General features: G+C 53.1%; 1 protein-coding gene across 4 annotated transcripts in view; it reads left to right on the plus strand.

Moving 5' to 3' along the window:
* The window catches only part of MYO18B (myosin XVIIIB), a 236,811-nt gene that overhangs the window by 144,037 nt on the left and 71,745 nt on the right, over positions 1–21,029 (plus strand). For all 4 annotated transcript variants that reach the window (XM_040250980.1, XM_040250978.1, XM_040250981.1 and 1 more), the window contains exons 34-37: positions 1,983–2,135; positions 18,672–18,785; positions 19,903–20,019; positions 20,783–20,866. In XM_040250980.1, coding sequence (XP_040106914.1) covers positions 1,983–2,135; positions 18,672–18,785; positions 19,903–20,019; positions 20,783–20,866 — 468 coding nt within the window. The remainder of the gene's footprint in view (positions 1–1,982; positions 2,136–18,671; positions 18,786–19,902; positions 20,020–20,782; positions 20,867–21,029) is intronic.

The following is a 21,029-nucleotide window of genomic DNA, read 5'->3' on the forward strand; positions in this document are numbered from 1 at the left end:
CGGCTCTATATATCAGCATTTTAAACTTAACAGAGCAATATATCTGAGAACTAAGAGGCTGTAGTCTAAGAACCAACTCATTTTTCAAAGAATTCAAAACTGGTGGTAGAATAATAGTCATGCAAAGTCTAGAGGAATACATTCTAGGTCATCAGACAACGCTCATAATCTTTGATATTTGTAAAGCATTAGGCAGCGTACAAAGTGCTTTTTGATTCATTATCACCTCTGATCCCTGTCTTATCTCAACAAAGAGGACAGGGTTTTTTGTTGTTGTTGTTTTTTTAATCTCTTCCTTTACAAGTACTCAGGTTCAGAGAGGCGGCATGACTTGGCCTGAATTCCACGTCCAACAAGTGGTGAACCAGGGTTTCAAGCCTGAGTCACCTCGTTCTAAATCTAAACTACACTGGGGCATTCTAACACCCTAGGGCTCGGTTGCGCTTGGTGAGGAGGCACAGCTATCCAGGAGTGGAGAGACTGGGTCCCGTGGAGGACGAACGTGCACCCCATTTTCTTTAACCCCCCCCAACAGTGCTGCCACGCTCTTTCCTCTGGCCTGCAGAGAACGGGGTTTCAGTTTCTTTCAGAGACATTAGCCCCAGTGCTTTTGAAGTCACTGTTCTGTTTCTAGAGGAGACTGTGGGCTGTCGGGATTTCATCAGGCGCCTGTGTGTTTCTTCCCCTCCCTTGGTTTGTCTCAGCCTGTGTCGGCCACTGGCAGTTGTCAACAAATCTAATCCGCCCTCCTGGTGCAGAGTCCAGGCTGTGGCTTCTTCAGGGGCCACTTGACTACTGGTCCCTTGGAGGACAGGATCCTGCGTGACAGAATGTGCTCACCTCTGGGCAAAATTTCCTCTACAGAAATGGCCTGTCTTTTTTTTTTGTTGTTTAATTTGTATGACTTTATTTTTATTTTTAAAATATCTATTTTTATTTATTTGGCTGTGCCAGGTCTTCAGTCTTCACTGGGGCATGTGGGATCTATTTCCCTGACCAGGGATCAAACCCGGGGCCACTGCATTGGGAGCACGGAGTGTTAGCCACTGGACCACAGGGAAGTCCCCGGGCTGTCTTTATTCTAGCAGAAGAGCCCAGCTCGAGGGACAGAAATGCGTCTTTTAGACCTTGAAGCGGAGAAGTCAATGGCACTCCACCCCAGTACTCTTGCCTGGAAAACCCCATGGACGGAGGAGCCTGGTGGGCTGCAGTCCGTGGGGTCGAGAAGAGTCGGACACGACTGAGCGACTTCACTTTCACTTTTCACTTTCATGCATTGGAGAAGGAAATGGCAACCCACTCCAGTGTTCTTGCCTGGAGGATCCCAGGGACGAGGAAGCCTGGTGGGCTGCCATCTATGGGGTTGCACAGAGTCAGACACAACTGAAGCGACTTAGCAGCAGCAGCAGACGTTGAAGAGCAGCACAGCTGTTTCTAATACCATTTACTGATGTGTGACATACACACACAGACGCACACCTCACCCCACCTGTATGGCGCATGGAATTTTCATCAGCTCATAAAGCCAGCACCCAGATTAGTACCACTCATAACCCCGCTGGCAGTGCCCCTCCTGTCTCTGCCCCTCGGGGGTAACTGCTGTCCTGACTTCTATCAGCAGAGGGCCTCACCTGACATGCTGGCTCTCACAAGGTGATGCTTTGGTACACATTGTGAGCCAGGATGACTTGGATCATTTCGGGGTGTGAGCACAGCTACGACAGCAGCTCAGACTGTTGTGCCTTTACTGTGAGTCATGCTCTGGGCTAAGCACCTAATTCCCACAGCAGCCCTGTGTGGTTGCTGCCACCCGTGTTTCACAGGTGAGAAGGCTGAGGCTTGGGAAGGAGAAAGGTCTTGTCCATGGTCCACAGTATGTGGTGGAGGCAGGATCTGAACTCAGGGAGCCTGGTTCCAGAGGACTTGGACCCTGGCCACTGCTTTGCCATCTGAGCTCACAGGAACTTTCCCTTGGCTTCCAGATTGGCCATCGGGACTTTGACGTGGAGAAGCGTCTTCGGAGGGACCTCAGGAGGACTCACGCGCTGTTGTCAGACGTGCAGCTCCTGCTGGGGGCCATGGAGGACGGCAAGACGTCGGTCAGCAAGGAGGAGCTGGAGAAAGTGCAGAGCCAGGTGGGTGTCATGGGCCTCTCAGAGCTGGGTGGGGAGGGTACTGCCGCCGGCAGGGGGACAGTGGTTCTCCTGCCCAGATGTGGACGTGGTCACAGCCCTGACCTCTGACTTTCACACACCTGTGGAGAGGTGGGGGGCCTGGGGGGGCTGGGTGGGTCATGTAGATGTCATTCATGAGGACAGGGACTCATAAATGACTGGGGAGCCTGTTCCCTTCTTTATGGCTGAAGCAAATGAGTTTTGAGGCCTTGGGCAGATCAGGGCCCTGGGCAGAATGGTGAGCACAGCACGTCTCTGTGCCTGTGTGTCTGTGTGCGTGTGAGTGTCTGTGTCTGCCTGCATGTGTGCATGCGTGATGACCAGCAAAGCTGGGTGTGAAACAGATGGCGCTGATAATGCAATCCTATGTGAGTATCGTCATCTCCATTCACAAGCGGGGGGACGGGGTGGCAGAGGGGCGATGTGACCCACTGAGTCTCACAGCTAGACGATGCAGAATCGGGATTTAAACCCAGATGTCCAGACCCCACCATCCCTGGCTGCCTCAGAGGAGCACTGGCGGTGGATGGGAGGTGAGGCCAGGAGGGAGCCGACCACCTCAGGAGACGTGGTGAGTGTGGACTGTCCTAAAAGTTACCGCTTAAAGTCTCATGTCCTGGGCAAGCCCTCAGTCCCAGAGAAACCAGGACAGTCGGTCAGTCATTTTCTTTACGGCTGTGTCAGAATGTTAGAATCACCTGTGCTTGAACGTGTCCTCCTCCGTCGATCCTTGTGGTATCCCTGGGGGAGGGCGAGTGGTATTGTGCCCACTTTACAGGTGGGAAGACTCTGCCTGGAGATGGGAAGCAGTGCACCCAAGGTAACACTTCAGGAGTTTGGCAGGGTTGGAGTTCAGATCCAGGGCTCGTGAATCCAGGTGCAGAATCTGGGCACTCTTTTGCCTCGCTTCTCCCTGTCTGTGTGACCGACCAGGCAGATGGAGGAGCCAAGCTGCCTCCATCAGGCGGGCAGGATGTCCGCACACCCAGCCGCCTCTCAGGCATCTCGGGTCCATGCAACCCCCTTGGCAGAGGGCCCTGTGTTCAGCCCGTCTTCCATCAGAATATTCTGGATGCCATCCAAGCCCTCCTCACCCCAGAGGTGAATGTTCTTGAAAAGGAACCGCAGTGGTCTTGTTGCTTCTCCTTTTCTGTTTTTCTTTTTTTAAGTGTTCACGAGAAATCTCCCTCGGCAGGGTTAAAATGTGTGTTCTTGGAAAATAGTGGTATTTAATGAGGGCGCCTTGCGCTGAATCAAAGAGCTTCATTCTTCTGAAAGTCCTTCTTCCCTGTCTCTGCATCCGGCTCCTATCAAAGGGAATTCACAGCCTTGGCTTTCTGTGGCCGTTGTCATGGAAATCGTTATAAGGATGGGATTGCGTGGACCAGAGGTCAGGGTACAGTTGCTTTGGCTCCCAGCACACGTGTCCCGGATGCCAGAGTCAGAGCTAATCAAATAAAGCAGCGATGACACTGGGCGCTGCTGGCTCTCCTCTCCCAGGTGCGGGAGTCGTCCTTTACCTGAAGGCTCCGGGGCCAGAGGCAGGGAGCACGGGCGGGAGGGGAGGAGAGAGCTAAGCTCGCTGCAGCCTCAGTGCTGGGGACGGTGCGGAACTGTTCCCTTCATCCTCACTCAGTATTTATGCAGCTTCCCCCGAGTGCCCGGCGGCGTGCTAGCTGTAAGTGCATCACGGTTAGCGAGAGAGGCGCGGTCCTCTCCTCCTGCAGCTGGCGTCTGATGGGAAAGAGGACCGCAAACAATGATGCAAATAAGCAGAAGCATCCCACACCTTACCCAGGTAGTAAAGGGAACAAGCAGAGTTACCGTCAGTAATAGAGGGAATAGGGAATTGTGCAGGGTCTCGTTTAGGGATGGGTCAGCTAGCCTCCCGTGGGAGAAGGAGAAGCAGGAGTGGCCATAACGTGTGAGGCCCAGAAGGTTTGGATTCTATTCCAGCGGTGATGAGAAGCCGTTGGGGCATCCTGAGCAGGGCGTGACACGGTCTGATTCACACCTCTGTGTGGGGAGTGGATTGAGGAGGGCTGAGTGGGTGCTGTTAGGCTAGTGTACCCCTCTGGGCTGGATGAAATGGCCTCTGGGGTTAAATGGAGACAGCAAATGGAGGCACATTGGGGGCTAGTTTGAAGCTGATGGGACTGGTGGGTCAGGTGGCAACGAGAAGTGTATTTATTTAGATCATCTTCACCAGAAACCTGGGAGGTGAAGATTTCTGTTTTTGAGCCATTTCTCTAACTAGGAAACAGGTTCTGAGAGGCTGAGTGACTTACCCAAGGGCACACAGCAATCTATATCTCAGGGCCGCCAGTTCTATACCATGAAGTTAGCGTTTCTCTAGCACCCACCATGTGTAGGCTTTTCCTTAGAATTTCAGAGTCCCCAGACTTGGCTGCACATCACGGAACAAGCATTGTTTAAAAATCACAGATTTCTAGATCCCCCTTCCTCCTTTGTTTCCCTTTGTTGAGACCCAGCATCTACGTTTATAACAGTAGCATGAGGGAATTCCAATGCTGGTCTTAGGACCACCGTTTGGGAAACATGGGTTCTGTTTATCCTTCAAAACACCCTTTCACGTCCCATGGCATGGGCCCATTTTGCAGATGAGAAGACTGACAGTGAGATTATATTCGTGTGACAGAGCCTAGTTCAACCAGTTTTAAAATCTGTTAAATATTGAGTAAGGGGAAGTGGTTCCAGCACTTGCTAGTTTGGTGACCTTCACCATGTGCCAAGACTTCCGTGAGCCCTTCTCCTAAATCGGAGCATTGTCATCTCCTGGTGGCCCAGGCACACATGTGTGTGGGGGGGGTGGGGTGGGGGAGTGGTGATGAGGTGCTGCCAGGACAGGTTTGAAGAGCTTGAACACCCTCCAAAGCCTCTACAGCTTGCTAACCTTGGTGCCGGGTAACCTAGAGAAAGGTTTTCTCTCAGGGCAGATATGAGGGAATGCGTTTGAAAGCACCTCTCAGCGAGCAAACTGTGTACATTCAGTGAATGCTGATGCGGTGTCCACTCTGGGATGATTTGAGGCCAGGCAGTGGGGATAAGGAAGTGCCCTTCTTAACAGGGGCTCCCAGTCCAGGGAGAGGCCAGCCTCAGAGGAGACTGTTGCCAGCAGGGTGACAAGATCTTTACTGGGGGAACGTTGCTGTTTAGTCACTAAGTCTGACTCTTCTGCAACCCCATGGACTGCAGCCCACCAGGCTCCACTGTCTGTGGGATTCTCCGGGCAAGAATACTGAAGTGGGTTACCATGCCCCGCTCCAGGGGATCTTCCCCACCCAGGGATCGAACCCACATCTCCTGCATTGGCAGGGGGTTCTTTACCACTGATCCACCAGGGAAGCCCCGGGGGAAGTGTTGGGGGGTTAGCTAATTTCGCTGTGGGAGAGAGGCTCGTGGCTTCAGCTGTCGTCTTAAAGATGGAAGTGACTGGCCGGCTGAGGATGTTCTGGGAGGAAGCACCAGCGCGTCCAGGAGCAGAGGCAGGCGGAGAGATGGAGCATGCTCAGTTGCTCATTGTATTGCTGGTATACAGTGTTCCCCAAGGTAAGGGCAGAGAGGATAATGCCGCTCTGTGAGGCTGGAGTCAGCCCATGAAGGGTTTACTGAGCCTGGCTACAGAGTTTGGGCCTTATCCCAAAGGTGACAGGGAGCTACAGAGCAGGCAGGAGTGCAGTCAGAAGTGCTTGTGAAAAACGGCAGACTTCAAGGCCAGCAGAGGCAGTGGTGTGTGGCACTCCCTGCCCAGCCAGAGGCGTGGGAGGGTCTTCTTGGAGTAGTGGGCCCCAATCTTGTTGGCACCAGGGACTGGTTTCGTGGAAGGTGATTTTTCTAGGGACCAGGCTGGGATGGTTTCGTGATGATTCAAGCACGTCACATTTACTGTGCACTTTCTTCCTGTTGTTTTCACATCAGCTCCACCTCAGATCTTCAGGCATTAGACCCCAGACGTTGAGGACTCCTGCCTTAGAGCATCTCCCAGGGCCCCTCTGCCCCTCGCCCCACCTCCTAGAATCCTGAGAAAATTGTCTCTTTCTACCCAGTTTCCCTCCATTGGAAGACTTGGTGCTGTCTGAGTTAACACTTGAGGCTTAAGACCCTGTGATAAAACACAGAAGACGCACACCTCGTGAGTTCTAATCCCTCCTCTGCTGTTTAACTAGTTAGTTGTACGATTCTGAGTAAGTCACTCTGCCTTTCAGAGGTTTCTTGTTCTTACTGAAGAAAAAACGGTCATGATATTCCCAGCTTCTGGGCTGGGAGAAAGCACCCTAGACCCTGGATTGGAAGGAATTCCCTAAACTGAAACCTGTCAGGCAGTGATTTTTAAATGCAGGGCTGCCCACTGGCTCCTACATCCCCCCACCCCTGACCCTGAGTTGCCTGCTGGAAGACTCTGGATTCGGGCTGGGATTTTACACGACCTGGTGGAACAGGCAGACAAGGCAATGTGTGGGGTGGGTCTAATGACACACGTTCTTTAGGAGCAATTACTAATTAATTCCCAGGGAATGTTTCCACTGGAAACAAACTAATCTGGAGACAGAAGCAATCCCAGCCACCAAGATATATAATTGAGATAATCGCTATGCATAAATAACATCTGTGAGCAGATGCCAGCACCTGGCTCCGAGGAGGAAGTGGAGGACGCTCTCTGCTCCAGGCAGTGGCTGCCTTTTTTTTTTTTTTTTTTTTAATTCATGCCTTTGACCTTTGCCTCCTCTGGAAAGGAAATATGTCATTTGCTTTTTTTTTTTTTTTTCTTTTGGTTAAACGGAGAAGAGTTTGCCCCGAGCTCTTCAGTTGTTTACTTAATTCCTGCCGGGGGCTGTCTTCCCCCTTCCTGCTGAGGACAAAGCTGTCGCCAGGCCTCAGCCATTGGGCCCCCTGCAGAGCTTTGGCACCCCGCCCCTGCCCACCTGCCCACTTCTCAGCCCACACCACCTGCGTGTCTCATTGGGCATTCTCTCATCTGCTGGCCTCCTGTCTTGCGCAAGCAATCTTTCTGCCACCTGATCTTTGAGGAGAGATTTTTTAAAATACAAATACCATCTGGTTCTTTGCATTTGGGATCCATCTGAGGCACAGTCCACCTCCCTCAATTTGACCTTTAAAGATGCACAGTCCAGGACTTCCCTGGTGGTCCAGTGGTAAAGAATCCGCCTGCAAATGCAGGGGGCATGTGTTTGATCCCTGGTCCGGGAAGATCTCACATCCCACGGGGATGCGGGGATGCCACATACAACTAAGCCCTCTGGTAGGCCCATTGTGTTGTGCCCGAAGTCCGAGTCCCCAAAACTGAGAGAATAAGACGTCCACAGCAATGCAAAAGCATAAAGGGGGATTATTGCTAGCTCGAGTTAGGGCTCCCGTCTCATCCAGCACAGTGGAGTCTTGACCAGAGCCCCAAGCTCTGAATCACATCTACCTTTATACAGATGGTTCTTTGTTCCTATAACAGCATAGCTGATTGGCTAAACCGTATGCGCGCGGGACTATTAAACCTCACATCCCTATCCCGATTGGCTCGGGTCTGGCGTGGGCGGCGGGGGCCGGGGGGGGGGGCGCGCTACGGGGATTTTTCTGATAGGTCGAGCTACACTGCCTGCAGGAGTTTCCAGTGCCTCAGCTTTCCTAGAGACTAAACCTCAGGCCTAGCCTGCCCCTTAGAGCCTGTCCTGGCTCCAGTTCGGTCCTAACAATTGGGCCTGGTGCATCTTCCGCACAGTGGGCTCCCAGTGGTCCCCACCAGAGCACAGAAGACTGAGGGTCCCCTGTGCCCTTAACCGGGATGGTGGTCACCAGGCATCACCCGCGCTTCCACAAGACATTGAAAATAACTAATGGGCTCTCGGAGGGTCATCCCAGTGGAGTCTTTAGTGTGAGCGGACACTTTGGGAGCACGTCTCTCCAGCCTGGAACCATGTAACAGGTGGTTTGTTAGTGGTTCTGGATGTTTTATTTGAAGAGACTTTCTTAAAGATTATGTTGCAGTGAATTGATTCAATATTAGCATAACCTCCTATCAGAGAGAGATAAAGACCAAATTGTAATTGGTTAAAAACATGGTTATCAGCGGCCTGTTCACCCCACAAATATTGACACTTCCAAGGCTGTGATGAAGTGGAAAGAGGCTGGTTTCATGGCAGACGGGGAATGCCATCTATGCTTAGCCCTCGAAGCATAGATGAACTGTTCAGCTATGGAGGGCCAGCCCCTCAGAGACCCTGGCCAGCCCCTGGGGCCATCGCTACCATGGGAACACAGACATCGATGGCAGACATCCATGGTTTACACTCAGCCAGTCATGGGGCCAAGCGCTTAGAGGTCATGACCTAACTCTGTGCCCCCAACCCACTTCAATGTAGTGAGTCCCTCGAGTAGAGGGACCTGTCCTCTGGCGCCAGAGCTCTGCACGTGTGCAAGGCCTCACGGGGTGGCGGAGTCCCCACAGGAAGCAGCCAGCATTCAGTAGTCCCTTCTCTGTAGCAGGAAGCTCAGCGTATGAGAACCTCACCCAAAGTCACAGAGCTTGGGGGGCAACTGGGGTGCATCTTATTTATTTATGTATGTATTATGTGTATTGGTCATGCCGCACAGCACGTGGGATCTCATTTCCCTGACCAGAGATCAAACCTGAGCCCCCTACCTTGGAAGCCTGGAACTGGACCACCAGGAAGGTCCCTAGGATGTACTTTAAATAATGTATCTTGAAAGAATTTCCAGTGTACCAAAGAATTACAAGGATAGTTCAAAGGATTCCTTTAAATCCTTCACCTAGATTCCTCAATTTTTAAATTTTTGCCATGTTCGCGGTATCGTTTTCTCACTAAATTACATCCTCTGAATTATTTGAAAACGAGTTACAGACAGGAGCTCTCTTTACCCTTATCAAAATTGGAAATTTTAGCATGGATATTCTAACCCAGGGGTCAGCAAACTAAGGCTCACAGGCCAAGTCCAGCCCCTGCTGCCTGATTTTTCTGTTTTGTTTTGCTTTGTTTTTTTTTTTTTTTAATTACAGCCTGAGAGCTGAGAGAGGTTTCTTTTTTAAATGGCCACATTTAAAGTTAGATAAGTACCTGCATTTATCCTTCCATTTTGCCTCTAGGCCTGCAGAGCCTAAAATACTTTCCAGCTTGCACTTGAAGGAAAGCTTTGCTGACCCCTTATACTATCTGCTGACTATTCGGATTTTACCTGTTCTTTTACTCACATTCTTTGTAGCCATTTTTCTCCCTGTTCAGGATCCAGCCTAGACTACGTCACAGTTGCGTTCAGTCTTGTGACACTGTCCATAGAGCCTCTGTCTTTGTATTTTATGACACTAGAATTTTGGAAGAGTTCAGGCCAGTTGTGTGGTAGAAACTTCCTCCACCTGGGTGACCTAGAATTGGAAGCCGTGTGTTTTTCATTTCAAAGCCGCTTGGATTTGTGTGGGTCTGAGGGTGTTCCTGGGACACGAGACGTCTGATCTTAAAGCCAAAAAAGTTCCAGGCAAATAGGAATGAACTGGTCACCCTAGAGCCAGAGCTTCAAGTCCTAAGTAATTCTGGGGAAGATAAAAGGGCCCTCCCTCTGGGCTCTCCCTAAGACCTTTTGTTCTCAAAAGGTTCCCACAGGTTTAAGGGAGAGGCCGATGAGCCAGATGCTGATTTAAGAGCCATTTCTTGGTTCATCATCTGCTCCTGTGGCTCCTGACCTGTGTTCCCACCCTCCGCCTGTTCCCATTCTGCACCCTCTCCTCCCCGCCAACCCTGTCTCGCTGTCCTTGGTCCACTGATGCAGATGAGACTGGCTGAGGACACTGCGCATGGTCACTGGGTCCTTCTCCTTGCTGGTTTCTAACTGCATCATGATTTAGACCCTTTGCTGTTGATGGGCATGTAAGTCATCTAGACTTAGAGCCATTATGAACGGCCGGGCAGTGGGTGGCCTCGGGAGGGGGTGTCCAGGGCTCCTAGAGCCACACAAGGCGGTGGGCAGCTCGGCGCAGACAGCAATCCCGCTGAATGGGGCTGATTCAGCAATGTGCTGAGCTTGTCTCACAGCCTCGCTCCCTCGGCGCATGGGTGTGCAGTCCCTGCCACAAGGCCCAGTGACCCTTCAGAGCCCCTGTCCAGTGGGAAGACAGACGTGGAGGTGCTCAGATGCTATGCTATTTAGGGGAGCACTGGGGAGCTGGAATATCACAAAAAGGGGGGCATGAATGGATGGGGGCAGGGAGGACCTTTTTTGAGTATTTTATCCTGCTTTTTCAAGTTTGTATTTTTTTTTCTTCTCTCTCTTTGGAGTGTGTTACAAATCCGTCATCCCCAGAAGGAAGGCAGGAAGGAAATTCTTGAAGTCTGTTCAGTCATGTAGGACCTGTGCCGTCCTTTGGTCCTGTAATACAAAATTAGAAAGGACTCCTAAACTCTCAAACAGACTTCAAACAAGTAAAAGGAGACTGGTTTTACTCAGCAGGTGGTAAACACATGACACAGGGCTTACAAGGAAAAGCTGTGTGTTTAAAAGCGATTTCAGTTCACTTCCTGGCTCCAGTCATCATTTAATAGCTGTGTGACCTTGACAAGTTAACTGGAATATCACAAAGGCTCTCTGAGCCTCGGTTTCCTCATCGGGAAAATGAAGACAAGAGTCAGTATGTGTTGCAAATTAACAGACATGTGGTCAGCATCCACAGAGAGCAGATACTATTATTGCCCTACTCGTCATGATGATTGTTACTACCCTGAGATGAGGATGGTGGAAACAGTAAATCCTCAGAGGGCATTTCAGTGCCTCGATAAATGATGGTCCTCTAACACAATGTAACGAATGCCACAGAACGTTTAGAATGTGTCCAAGTGATTGTAGATCAAGGACACAGAGGAACCACCATACGGTCTTAGGAAATTTCCCTGGAGGCCGCTGTCATCCAGCTTCTGAGCTGGACAGACCATCGGTGGACCTGACCTGATATTTTTAGTATGTTTGCATTTAATAAATTTGTTCTCTATCAGGGCTGTCTGTAGTTTGGTGACTCCCTCCAGGGAAAAGCTTCCTACTAAAGGGTAACTCTTCTGAACGTGCTGCTGGGATGCCACGGGCCAGGGTGTGTTGAGATTAGCCCACCAAAGCCACCATTTCTTAGAACACTTCCCATGGCATTTGCTCTGCGGTATTTTTAAATCCTCTGAGTTGTTCAGTCAGACCCAGAAATCCAGGTTCTGACCACTCTGCTGAAATATCAGAATTTTTCCTCTCCCCAGTTCATTCTGTGTGTCAAGCCAACTCGTCTCGTAGCTTAATAAGTCCAAAGCAAACATTTTACCTCGGGTATTTAGAGCGGGCAGATGGCGTCGCACGGGAAAGCAATGCTATTCATCGGTTTGTAGTTGATGCCTGTGTGCTGGGAATCTCAATCGCCCTCCCTCCCACTGAATGAGAGGGGTGGGTGTTGGAGAGAGAATGCCTGAGACGGACTCAGCAGCAGAGAAAGGCTGTGTGCAGAGGGGGCTGGTGGTGGCCCATAAACAGCATGTTTTTTTTTTTTTTTCTTCAGCTTGGGTTGAGAGTCTCACGGACTTGACTCTGACCTTGGGCAAGTCACTCCCCTGCCCAGGTGATTTCTCCCCTGCATGGCTGTGGTGGGCTACAGTCGTGATAAACCTCAAGGCCTGCACGGTGTCTGATGTGGTTGGTGTCGAAAAAATCTCATCCTGTCTTCATCTCCCCACTGAATAATAGTGAAGGGGGACTGTCTACATACAGAATAGTACATACACGGCTGTTACGCTGTCACAGGGTTTTGGAGGGAGCTACTTGGATCCAACTTTGGGCACAAGCAGCAAATACTGTCACCCAGGTTCCAGGTGTTTACTCTGTGGCTGACTCTGCGTATGTATTAGCTCTTCTGACTCCCTCACTCACCTGATATCTGGGTTCCAGGAAACAACAGCACAGCTCACAGTTCATTAAGCAGAAAAAGGGATGCGACGGGCTGAAATATCTGAAAGGTTCTGAGGCTACGACTGCCTTCAGGCTTGGCTAGGTCTAGGTACTCCAGTCATGACATCAAGAACGCGCCTCGTGCCTCAGCATCTCGAGGTCACCTTTTGTTCTTAGGCAGGGGCAGGATGGGCACTCCAGGCTTACATCCGGTATCAGAAAAAGCTGTGTCTGTAGTCACAGCCAGAATCCTGGTGTCAGTCTTGCTATTCTCCCACGACCAGCCCCTGAGGCCAAAGAAGGCAGTGCTCTAACTGGCAAGCCTGAGCCTTGAGCTTCTCCTCTGGGCTCGAGGGAGAGGTGTCAGCCCCATCACAGACATCTGAGGGATGGACATTCTTTGCAGAGAAGATGGGGGTGCTGCGATCCAAAGAAAAGAGAGTAGGCGTGTGCAGTCACATCACCAGATTCCCGTTCCGGAGCCTGTATGGTGGGGACCGCTGTTACAGAGGAGTGCAGTTAACCAGCGGCTTGGGCGTGAGAGGAGATGGGCCGCATCCAGCATGGAAGCGCTGTGGGTGCCCGGGGGCTGCCGAGCACGTAGTGGAGGAGTCTCAGCCCCTGGGAGCCTGGTGTCTGGGCCGCCTGACACCTAGTGCCAGGATGACCCCAGCTAAGTCGCTTCTCTGCCCCACCCGTCATTTCCCCAGAAACAGCAGCGAGAGTGGCGGCTGACCCGAGCTGAGTGTGTTGCTGTCAGGGTTAAGGGAGTGAACCCGGAGCTACGCCTGGCACAGAGCGAGGGCTCGGACGCCTCCCCCAGGTGCTCAGCAGCCCCCCGGGCCGCTGTGGCGCTCCCATCCTGGGTGCCGTTGGCCTCCTCTCGCCCTCGAGAGCTCAGGCTTCCAGGGCCTGCAGGGTCCTCCCACACTGTCTAGGAGTCAGGACCTCGCCGTGCCCGCCCAGGCCGGGGCCGCGGCCCCCTGCGTTCCTGCACATGGTGGCCCCTGGTCGCGGTCTCCTGGCTCAGCGGCTGGGGAACAATGGATGCCCTGGCCTTGTGCAGGTGCTGGGACGGGTGGCTGATCCAGCAAGTGGATGGTGTGGTGACTGGACTGCTCGAGGGGGAGAGGAGCTTCTGGCCATTACAGGCATTGCGGTGCTCTGTGCCCATGTACTCTGCACAATATTGTATTGATGTTGCAAGAAACAAGACTTGAGAGGAGAGAAACCATGAACTTGTAGGGAGATCAACTGGAAGATCAATCAATTGGCTGTTTCGCTAAGAGCCTGCTGTGGGTCCCGCCCCATCCCAGGTCTAGAGGGGGTGGAAATCCTGGGGGCCTTTTCTCCGCCAGCCCTCCCCACTATGGTGGGGTCCTGCCTGGAACCCGGGAGGGCTTATCCATGGGGACAGGTGGTGACTTGGAGCTGACGGGTGTGCTGGCCGCTGCCCCTGGGACGCTCATTGCCATCGCGGCTGTGGGGCTGGCAGTGGGACTCCGGCAACCTTCCAGGGGAGCCGGTGCTCTCTGGCCGCTCCACCTGGACCTCCTCCTTCAGAGCGGCGGTGGCCACGTTGCAAGCCCGAGGGATCTGATCTTAGCCCGGCCAAGACTTCCTCCCGACTTCATAAAAACGTCAGTCACGCAGCCTCAATATGGAAATAACGTGCAGTGAGTTATTCTTCCACTACGTCATCCATAATGGAAAATCAGCCCAAGATGGCCCTGTATTTCTTCCCACTCCCTAAAGTGTAATAAATTGAAATTTTTAAAGCTTGGCATTAACACAGCTCGTCAGCAGCATCCCTGGGCCTTCCCCGGGGGAGTCCGTGAGCTGGGGTGATTTCCGGTGTTGCCTGTCCAGACCCAGTGAAACCTGGGCCTGCTTGACTTGCTTGCCTCTGGGGCCAGCCACCCTCCCTCCAGCCATCCCAGTCTGCCAGGAAGCCTAAAAGCCTTCCCTGGGATTGTGGTCCAGGCTCTGCCTCACTGGCCCCATGACCACGACAGCTTGGCCTCTCTGGCACTCTCTTCGCCTCTAAAATGGGGTTGGAAATTCCTCACTTCTCAGGCTAGTCAGTGATGAAAGTGAAAGTGAAAGTTGCTCAATCCTGTCCAACTGTTTGCAACCCCATGGACTATACAATCCATGGAATTCTCCAGGCCAGAACACTGGAATGGGTAGCCTTTCCCTTCTCCAGGGGATCTTCCCAACCCAGGGATTGAACCCGGGTCTCCCGCATTGCAGGAGATTTCTTTACCACCTGAGCCACTAGGGAGGCCGAGAATATTGGAGTGGGTGGCCTTTCCCTTCTCCAGCGATCTTACCAACCCAGGAATCGAACTGGGGTCTCCCGCATTGCAGGCAGATTCTTCACCACCTGAGTTATCAGGGAAGCCCAGTGATGAAAGAGACAGCAGCAATCTCCACCATTCCTGTTTTGGCATTGCCTCAGCGCCGGGCACGGTGCTAAGCATGCTCGGGTTTTCACTGATTTATTCTGCACTGGTCCTGGAATGTGACCAGCCCCATGCTATCGATGAGGAAGCTGAGGCACGGTGAGCTCAGTGACTGGCTGAAAGGCGGATGCTCCAGGTCTGACCCCTCCCACGGTGCACCTGGCGCCTAGAGGGGCCAGCATGGCTTGGTTTCCTGCCGCTTCCCTTTGGAGTGAACTCTTTCCTCCCAGGAAGGCTCTGGTCTCGATGTGTTTCCTCAGTGGACTCAGAATCCAAGTTCTGTCGATTCTCCCTGATCTGTCTCCCTGTCATTCCACAGCCCCACCTGGCTCAGGTCACGTGACAGGACCGGGTGGCTTCCGTGGTCCCAGCAAGCCCCTGGGCTGTATTCTCTGCAGTTCGAGTGCTCTCTTTATTTTAATCCATCCTGCTCTTTTCAGAGTGTGGCTTTCCATGAGGGGCCGCGGAGTACAGTGGTTAAGGGCTTGGGCTCTGGGGTTGGACCAACCAGGTTTCCCTGCTCCTGGCCGTGTGCCTGGGAGCGAGCCACTTCACCCCCATGAACCTCTGTTTCCTCCGAGGTCAGCTGGTCCTCACAGTGACACCTTCTCTCCTAGGGACCTCGTGGAGTGTTGAGAAGCCAGGCAGATAGAGGCCAGGTATCGGACACCATCCCCAGGCAACAGTAGTAGGTGTGCCCACTGAGGCCTGAACCATCAGGAGCCAGATAGTCCCCTCTCCAGCCCGACAGGGGCTGAGACCGACACCTGCAGCCCTGTGTGCTGCCTGCGTGCCACCTCTGCCCCTCTGCCTGGGGATGGAGGAGCTGTCTCTTGCCCGGCTTGCTCCAGGGAGCCTGGGGAAAGGAAGGAGCATGTCAGATATGTGTGCATGCTCAGTGGATAAGTCGTGTCCGACTCTTTGCGACCCCGTGGACTGTAGCCTGCCGGGCTCCTCTGTCCATGGGATTCTCCAGGCAAGAATACTGGAGTGGGTTGCCGTTTCCTTCCCCAGGATATCTTCCCTACCCAGGGATCGAACCTGTGTCTCCTGCGTTGGCAGGTGGATTCTTTATCACTGAGCCACCAGGGGACAGAAAATACAGCCTTCCCTCTGTGGGGGTTCTGAGGGCCAGCGGCAGCATGTTGATGAAACCCTCCTTCAGCCAAAGGCGGGGCTCAGCAGATGGGAACTGCGTTGTCTGTGGGCTCCACTTACAAGGACTCTCCCTTGCTTCCTGGACCTGGGCCGAGTGACTCGGCCTGGCAGGGCCCCTGCCGGACAGCCCCTTCCAGTGCCAGTTATCTGCCATCATCTCCCATGCTGGCCCATCTGCTCCTGCCTGCCCGTTTCTTCTGTCCCTTGCACACTGGCCTGTGCAGACCCTTCCATTTCTCCCCGCGTCCTCTGACTGAAGCACTCTACCAACCTCTTCCTGAAGGACCACAGCAGCATCCCCTCTGGCTGCCCTGTTGCTAACTTTGTCGACAAAAGTGCATCCTCCCATGGCAGCCAGAGGGAGATCACGCCGCACTCCCTAGAGAGTGTGGTTTTCCTGCAGACTGAAACAAACCTGAGTGTGGCACCCTGGCTCACTCCTCAGCATCGCTGCCTCCTGGCCCTCCCTGTGAGGCTGAGCGGCTATCAGTTCAGTTCAGTTCAGTCACTTAGTCGTGTCTGACTTTACGACCCCATGGACTGCAGCATGCCAGGCTTCCCTGTCCATCACCAACTCCCAGAGTTTACTCAAACTCATGCCCATCGCGTTGATGATGCCATCCAACCATCTCATCCTCTGTTGTCCCCTCCCGCCTTTAATCTTTCCCAGCATCAGGGTCTTTTCCAGTGAGTCAGTTCTTCGCATCAGGTGGCCAAAGTATTGGAGTTTCAGTTTCAGCATCAGTCCTTCCAATGAACACCCAGGACTGATCTCCTTTAGGATGGACTGGTTGGATCTCCTTGCAGTCCAAGGGACTCTCAAGGGTCTTCTCCAACACCACAGATCAAAAGCATCAATTCTTCAGCACTCAGCTTTCTTTATAGTCCAACTCTCACATCCATACATGACTACTGGAAAAACCATAGCTTTGACTAGACGGACTTTTGTTGGTATGACCAGCCATACTGGCTGCCTTTCTGTTCTGCAGCACCAAGCTCCTTGCTGTTCCTGCCTCAGGACCTTTGCACTTCCTGTTGCCTCCATTCAGAGAACCTTCCCACTGAAAGCTCCACTTGGCTATTTCCTTTGCATCTTTTAGGTGTTAGTTGCATTAAGTGCCTCTCCTTAATGAGGCCTCTGACTTGTGCCTGAATCGAGGACTGGCTTTGCCCTGCCAGCCTGCAGAGAGGCCGTCCACCCCACCACCCCCTGCCCTGCCTTCCCAGAGGCCCCGGAGTCACCTGCTGGGGAGATGAGCCCACGTCTGACTTCTCATTTCCTCTGTCAATTATGCTCTAACATCGCCAATTACCTCCCCTGCTCCACATCATTTTTCTCAGTGTGTCTTAGTCCCTCCCAGTTGCTGAGGGAAATGGACCACTGAGCCCTCCACCCAGCCCAGCACGGGGCCCTGCTGCAGAAGCACACTTTCCTTACAGCCCGGAGGACGGAGCTTTGGGGAACTGTGGCTGCTGGCAGGGCGTGGGGCTGGGGTTAGAGGCACTGGGGCCGGGAAGCTGCGGGAGGAGGCTGGGGCCTTGGTTTCCCGGCTGTGCGCTGGGGGTATTAGCGGCACACACCTCCCAGGTCTGCCCCGGGACTGACAGGTGATACTGGAACGAAGGCAGCCTACCTGCTCCTCAGCTCCAGTGTCGTTACTGTGACGCTAACGTCGGGCTGAGCTCCCGGATGTGCTGAGGAAGATGAGTGTGGTCCCAGGCGGCCTTTCCCCACAGAGACTCCCTTGGCCAGCTGTCCTGGGGCATCCTCTGCCCTGGCCCCCCATTTTCCTTACAGTGATCAGTGGGGCCTCTTTGCTGGGTGGCTTCAGGGAGCTGACTGTGTGCATGCCATTTCAGTAGAAGTCAGTCTAGCTTGCTTTTTTCTCCCCCTGTCTGTTGGCACCAACCTTAATGTCATTTACTATTTTGGAGGGACCGTGGCCTGGCAGTTGAGAAAGCAAGCTGGTCTGGACGATTCAAGTGGTGTCTTTGCTCCTTGCAGCTGTGTGACTCCAAACAAGGCTCCAGCCCTCTCTGAACCTTAAGTGCTTGCCTTCAGTGATTTATAAGGCAGTTTTCTGCTCAGAGATTGTAGGGTTCAGAAACTGGGGGGATGCTCAATTGCAGAACAGACTTAGGGTTTGTGCATGAATGTGGTTTCTCCAGTGGAAAATGTTTGTCCTCTGGGGCCACAAAGGTCCTTGTACCCACCCCCTTGGCCCCACTGTGCTAGCATAGGGGCCCTGCTGTGTGCAAGTGGACAGAAGGAAGAGAAAAGAAAGGTCGAGAAAGAGAAACTTGAAGTCAGTGGCTCTTAACCTTCAGGAATCTAGTGAAGTCATGTACCAGGAGGTGCTCACACATAGAATATTTTGCATACCATTTAAAAGGGGGTTCACAATTCTGATTAAAAACATCTGCTTGGCAAGTGCCCACTGAATGAACTATGAGCACCTCCTCTAGGAAGCCTTCCCGGCCCCAATCCTGTGTTTCAGGGTCTTCATGCCCTCCTCCTCCTTGTACCCTCAGAGGGGCTGTCATTACCTGTCCCTTCCTGTCTCCCCCGTGGGAGGGCAGGGGCCACCGTGACTGTTCTGTGTGTGTGAAGTGCTGAGTGGGTGGCAGCAAATACACGCTGAATGGGTGGGGGCTCGCCCCTGGCGCTAAATCGGGGGTGGCCTGGCCTTACTTTGTGGGGCAGGGCTTCATCAGTGTTGAGTGGGCTTGGAACCCAGCCGCCTCTACTGCAGGCAGCTCTGCTGCCCCCTCTGTGAGTTGAAGAGCCGTGAAGATGGGAGGGTCGCCTGCACTCCCCTTCCTGGAAGGGCCGGGGCCAGGCTGGCCGGGAAGGCCGATCAAGGGGACCACCTCATGAGACCTCTCCCCTCCCCTCTCCCCCTCCTGCCGGGTCCAGCTGGAGCAGAGTGAAGCCAAGTGTGAAGATGCCTTGAAGACCCAGAAGGCGCTGACGGCAGACCTGGAGAACATGCATAGCGAGCTGGAGAGCATGACCCGCAGCAAGAGCCTGGTACCTGTGCCTCCCGGGGCGGGGCCGCCGCGGGCACAGCGGGAGGGGCCGGGGCACGCCCTGTGCTGTACGCGGAGGTCCAGACGTCCCTGGTAGACCCACTGAGTGCTCGGCACTCGGAGAGTACTGGCAGCTTTCTCCAAGCTGAGAATGATCGAGGCATCGGGGGTGCGTGTGAGGGTCAGCTGTGTGAAGGGAGGCAAGGCGCCCCCTGTGGACCCAGGGTGCTCAGCCCCGGGGGACACTTCCAGTCTGAGCCTGTCGTTCGCTCAGCACCGGAACCGGAAGTGGGAGTGCAGCTATCTGTTGTGAGCCCACACCACGCCCGCCACCCCCAGTCACCTGTGGTAAACCCACTGTGTGCTCACCACCCCAGGAGGGCACGTGGTTACTGTTGCCGGGCTACTTCTTCAGGTCCAGACTTCCAGGCGGAGCCCGTTTGGACTCACTCCTAAAAGGACCGCAGCCATCTGGGATCTCAGCACTGAACAGGGACAAATGGACATGCATCACAGCTCTATTAGGCTGGTGAAGATTGGGTGTGGTTTCAGTGTGCCCTCTCTGGGTGTACAGGGTCAGCTCAAACTTATACACAACATGTAATACCCTAAAGTTTAGGGGGAGCTAGAGAGTTATTGGCAAAAGCTTGTATCTGGCCATTTGTCCCAGGTTTGGTTGGTGCTAGATCGAGGGGAACCTGCCCATAAACATTGACATACACACGTGTACAAGGATGAATGTACACGGCTCACATACAAGGTCACAGACGCACCTCCAAATAAAGACCCTTGTAGGTAAAATAAGCATCTAAGTTTAGCCATAGTTATTGAGATTACTCACACATATGCACCATGCACACTTAAATTGTATATGAGTAGATTCCTGGGTGGGCTTACAAATCTATTCACGTACACATGCTGCATTCATACAGCCAGCCACATGCCTGCCTAGTGTGCACACACACGTGACATACCGGCCGAGGCCTCCCTTTCAGGTAGATATTCACTCACCTGACACACCCACGGGCAAGCCTCCCTGCTGCTCATCACCCCCTCCCTCCCCCAAAGACCCTCTCCCGCGCCCTCCTGCCTCACCTGCCCTCGTCCTGCTCTGCCAGGTGGACGAGCAGCTGTACCGGCTGCAGTTTGAGAGGGCGGACCTCCTGAAGCGCATTGATGAGGACCAGGACGATCTGAACGATCTCATGCAGAAGCACAAGGACCTCATTGCTCAGGTAGTGGCCTTGGGCAGAAGGCGGCTTGGCGGCCTTGGGTGGGTGGGTGGGGACAGTGAGCAGGCGACTCAGTCGGGCCACTCTCTGGTCTCAGGACCTTGGAGGATAAACCACAAAGGTAAATAGGAATCATGACTCAAACTTACTTTTGTTCAAGATGGACATTTATTTGTTGATTTACAAAAGCAATAAATTAGTACACCCATTATAAATACTGTAAAAGAATAAATATCTGTGGAAAATAGAAAGCAAGGAGCCCTCCTCCCCTCTGGAATCCTCTCTGGGGATAGTCACATTCAGCCATTTGGCTCAACTCTTTCTTAAGGACTCTCCATTGCCTCATTTAGTCTTCAGACAGACCCTATGTAGAGGGTCTCAGCAGAGACCATCAGCCAATTTTACAGATGGGGACACTGAGGTGCAGAGAGGTTCTGCAGCTTGCTATGACTGGAATCCATGTCTGGAAGCCCAGTTACCTGACCTCAAATAGTACTCTTCCCTCCGAATTCTGGCCCTAGTGCCATAGCTATCTCATTCCATCTGGGCTCTCAGGGCATATGATAAGGTGCTGGACAGTTGACCGAAGCTATGGGCTATGGCGTGGGAATGAACTGCTCTTGCCGAGATCCTGGGGGATGTGAGGGGCCCTTTAGAACTAGCTGTTGTCATAGACACTCTGTGATGTGCACATATCGGTGGGTGGGAGAACAAGGGACTTCCAGCAGAGCCTGTGGTCTCAAGATGACACTTTTCATCTCACCAGTCTGCTGCTGACATTGGGCAGATCCAGGAACTGCAGCTGCAGCTGGAGGAAGCCAAGAAGGAGAAGAACAAGCTTCAAGAACAAGTATGTGCTCACAGCCGCCATGTAGTGAGGGAGGGCCATGGAAACTGCTATTCATTCAGTCAGTTGTTCACTCAGCTTCAGTCACATGGCAGATGAATTGAGGACAGTTCCAGAAGACACACACACCACTGCCCATGCTTGTTCACACCCATAGACACACACA

This window comes from Oryx dammah, unplaced genomic scaffold (assembly GCF_014754425.2).
Source record: "Oryx dammah isolate SB20612 unplaced genomic scaffold, SCBI_Odam_1.1 HiC_scaffold_12, whole genome shotgun sequence".
NCBI lineage: Eukaryota > Metazoa > Chordata > Mammalia > Artiodactyla > Bovidae > Oryx > Oryx dammah.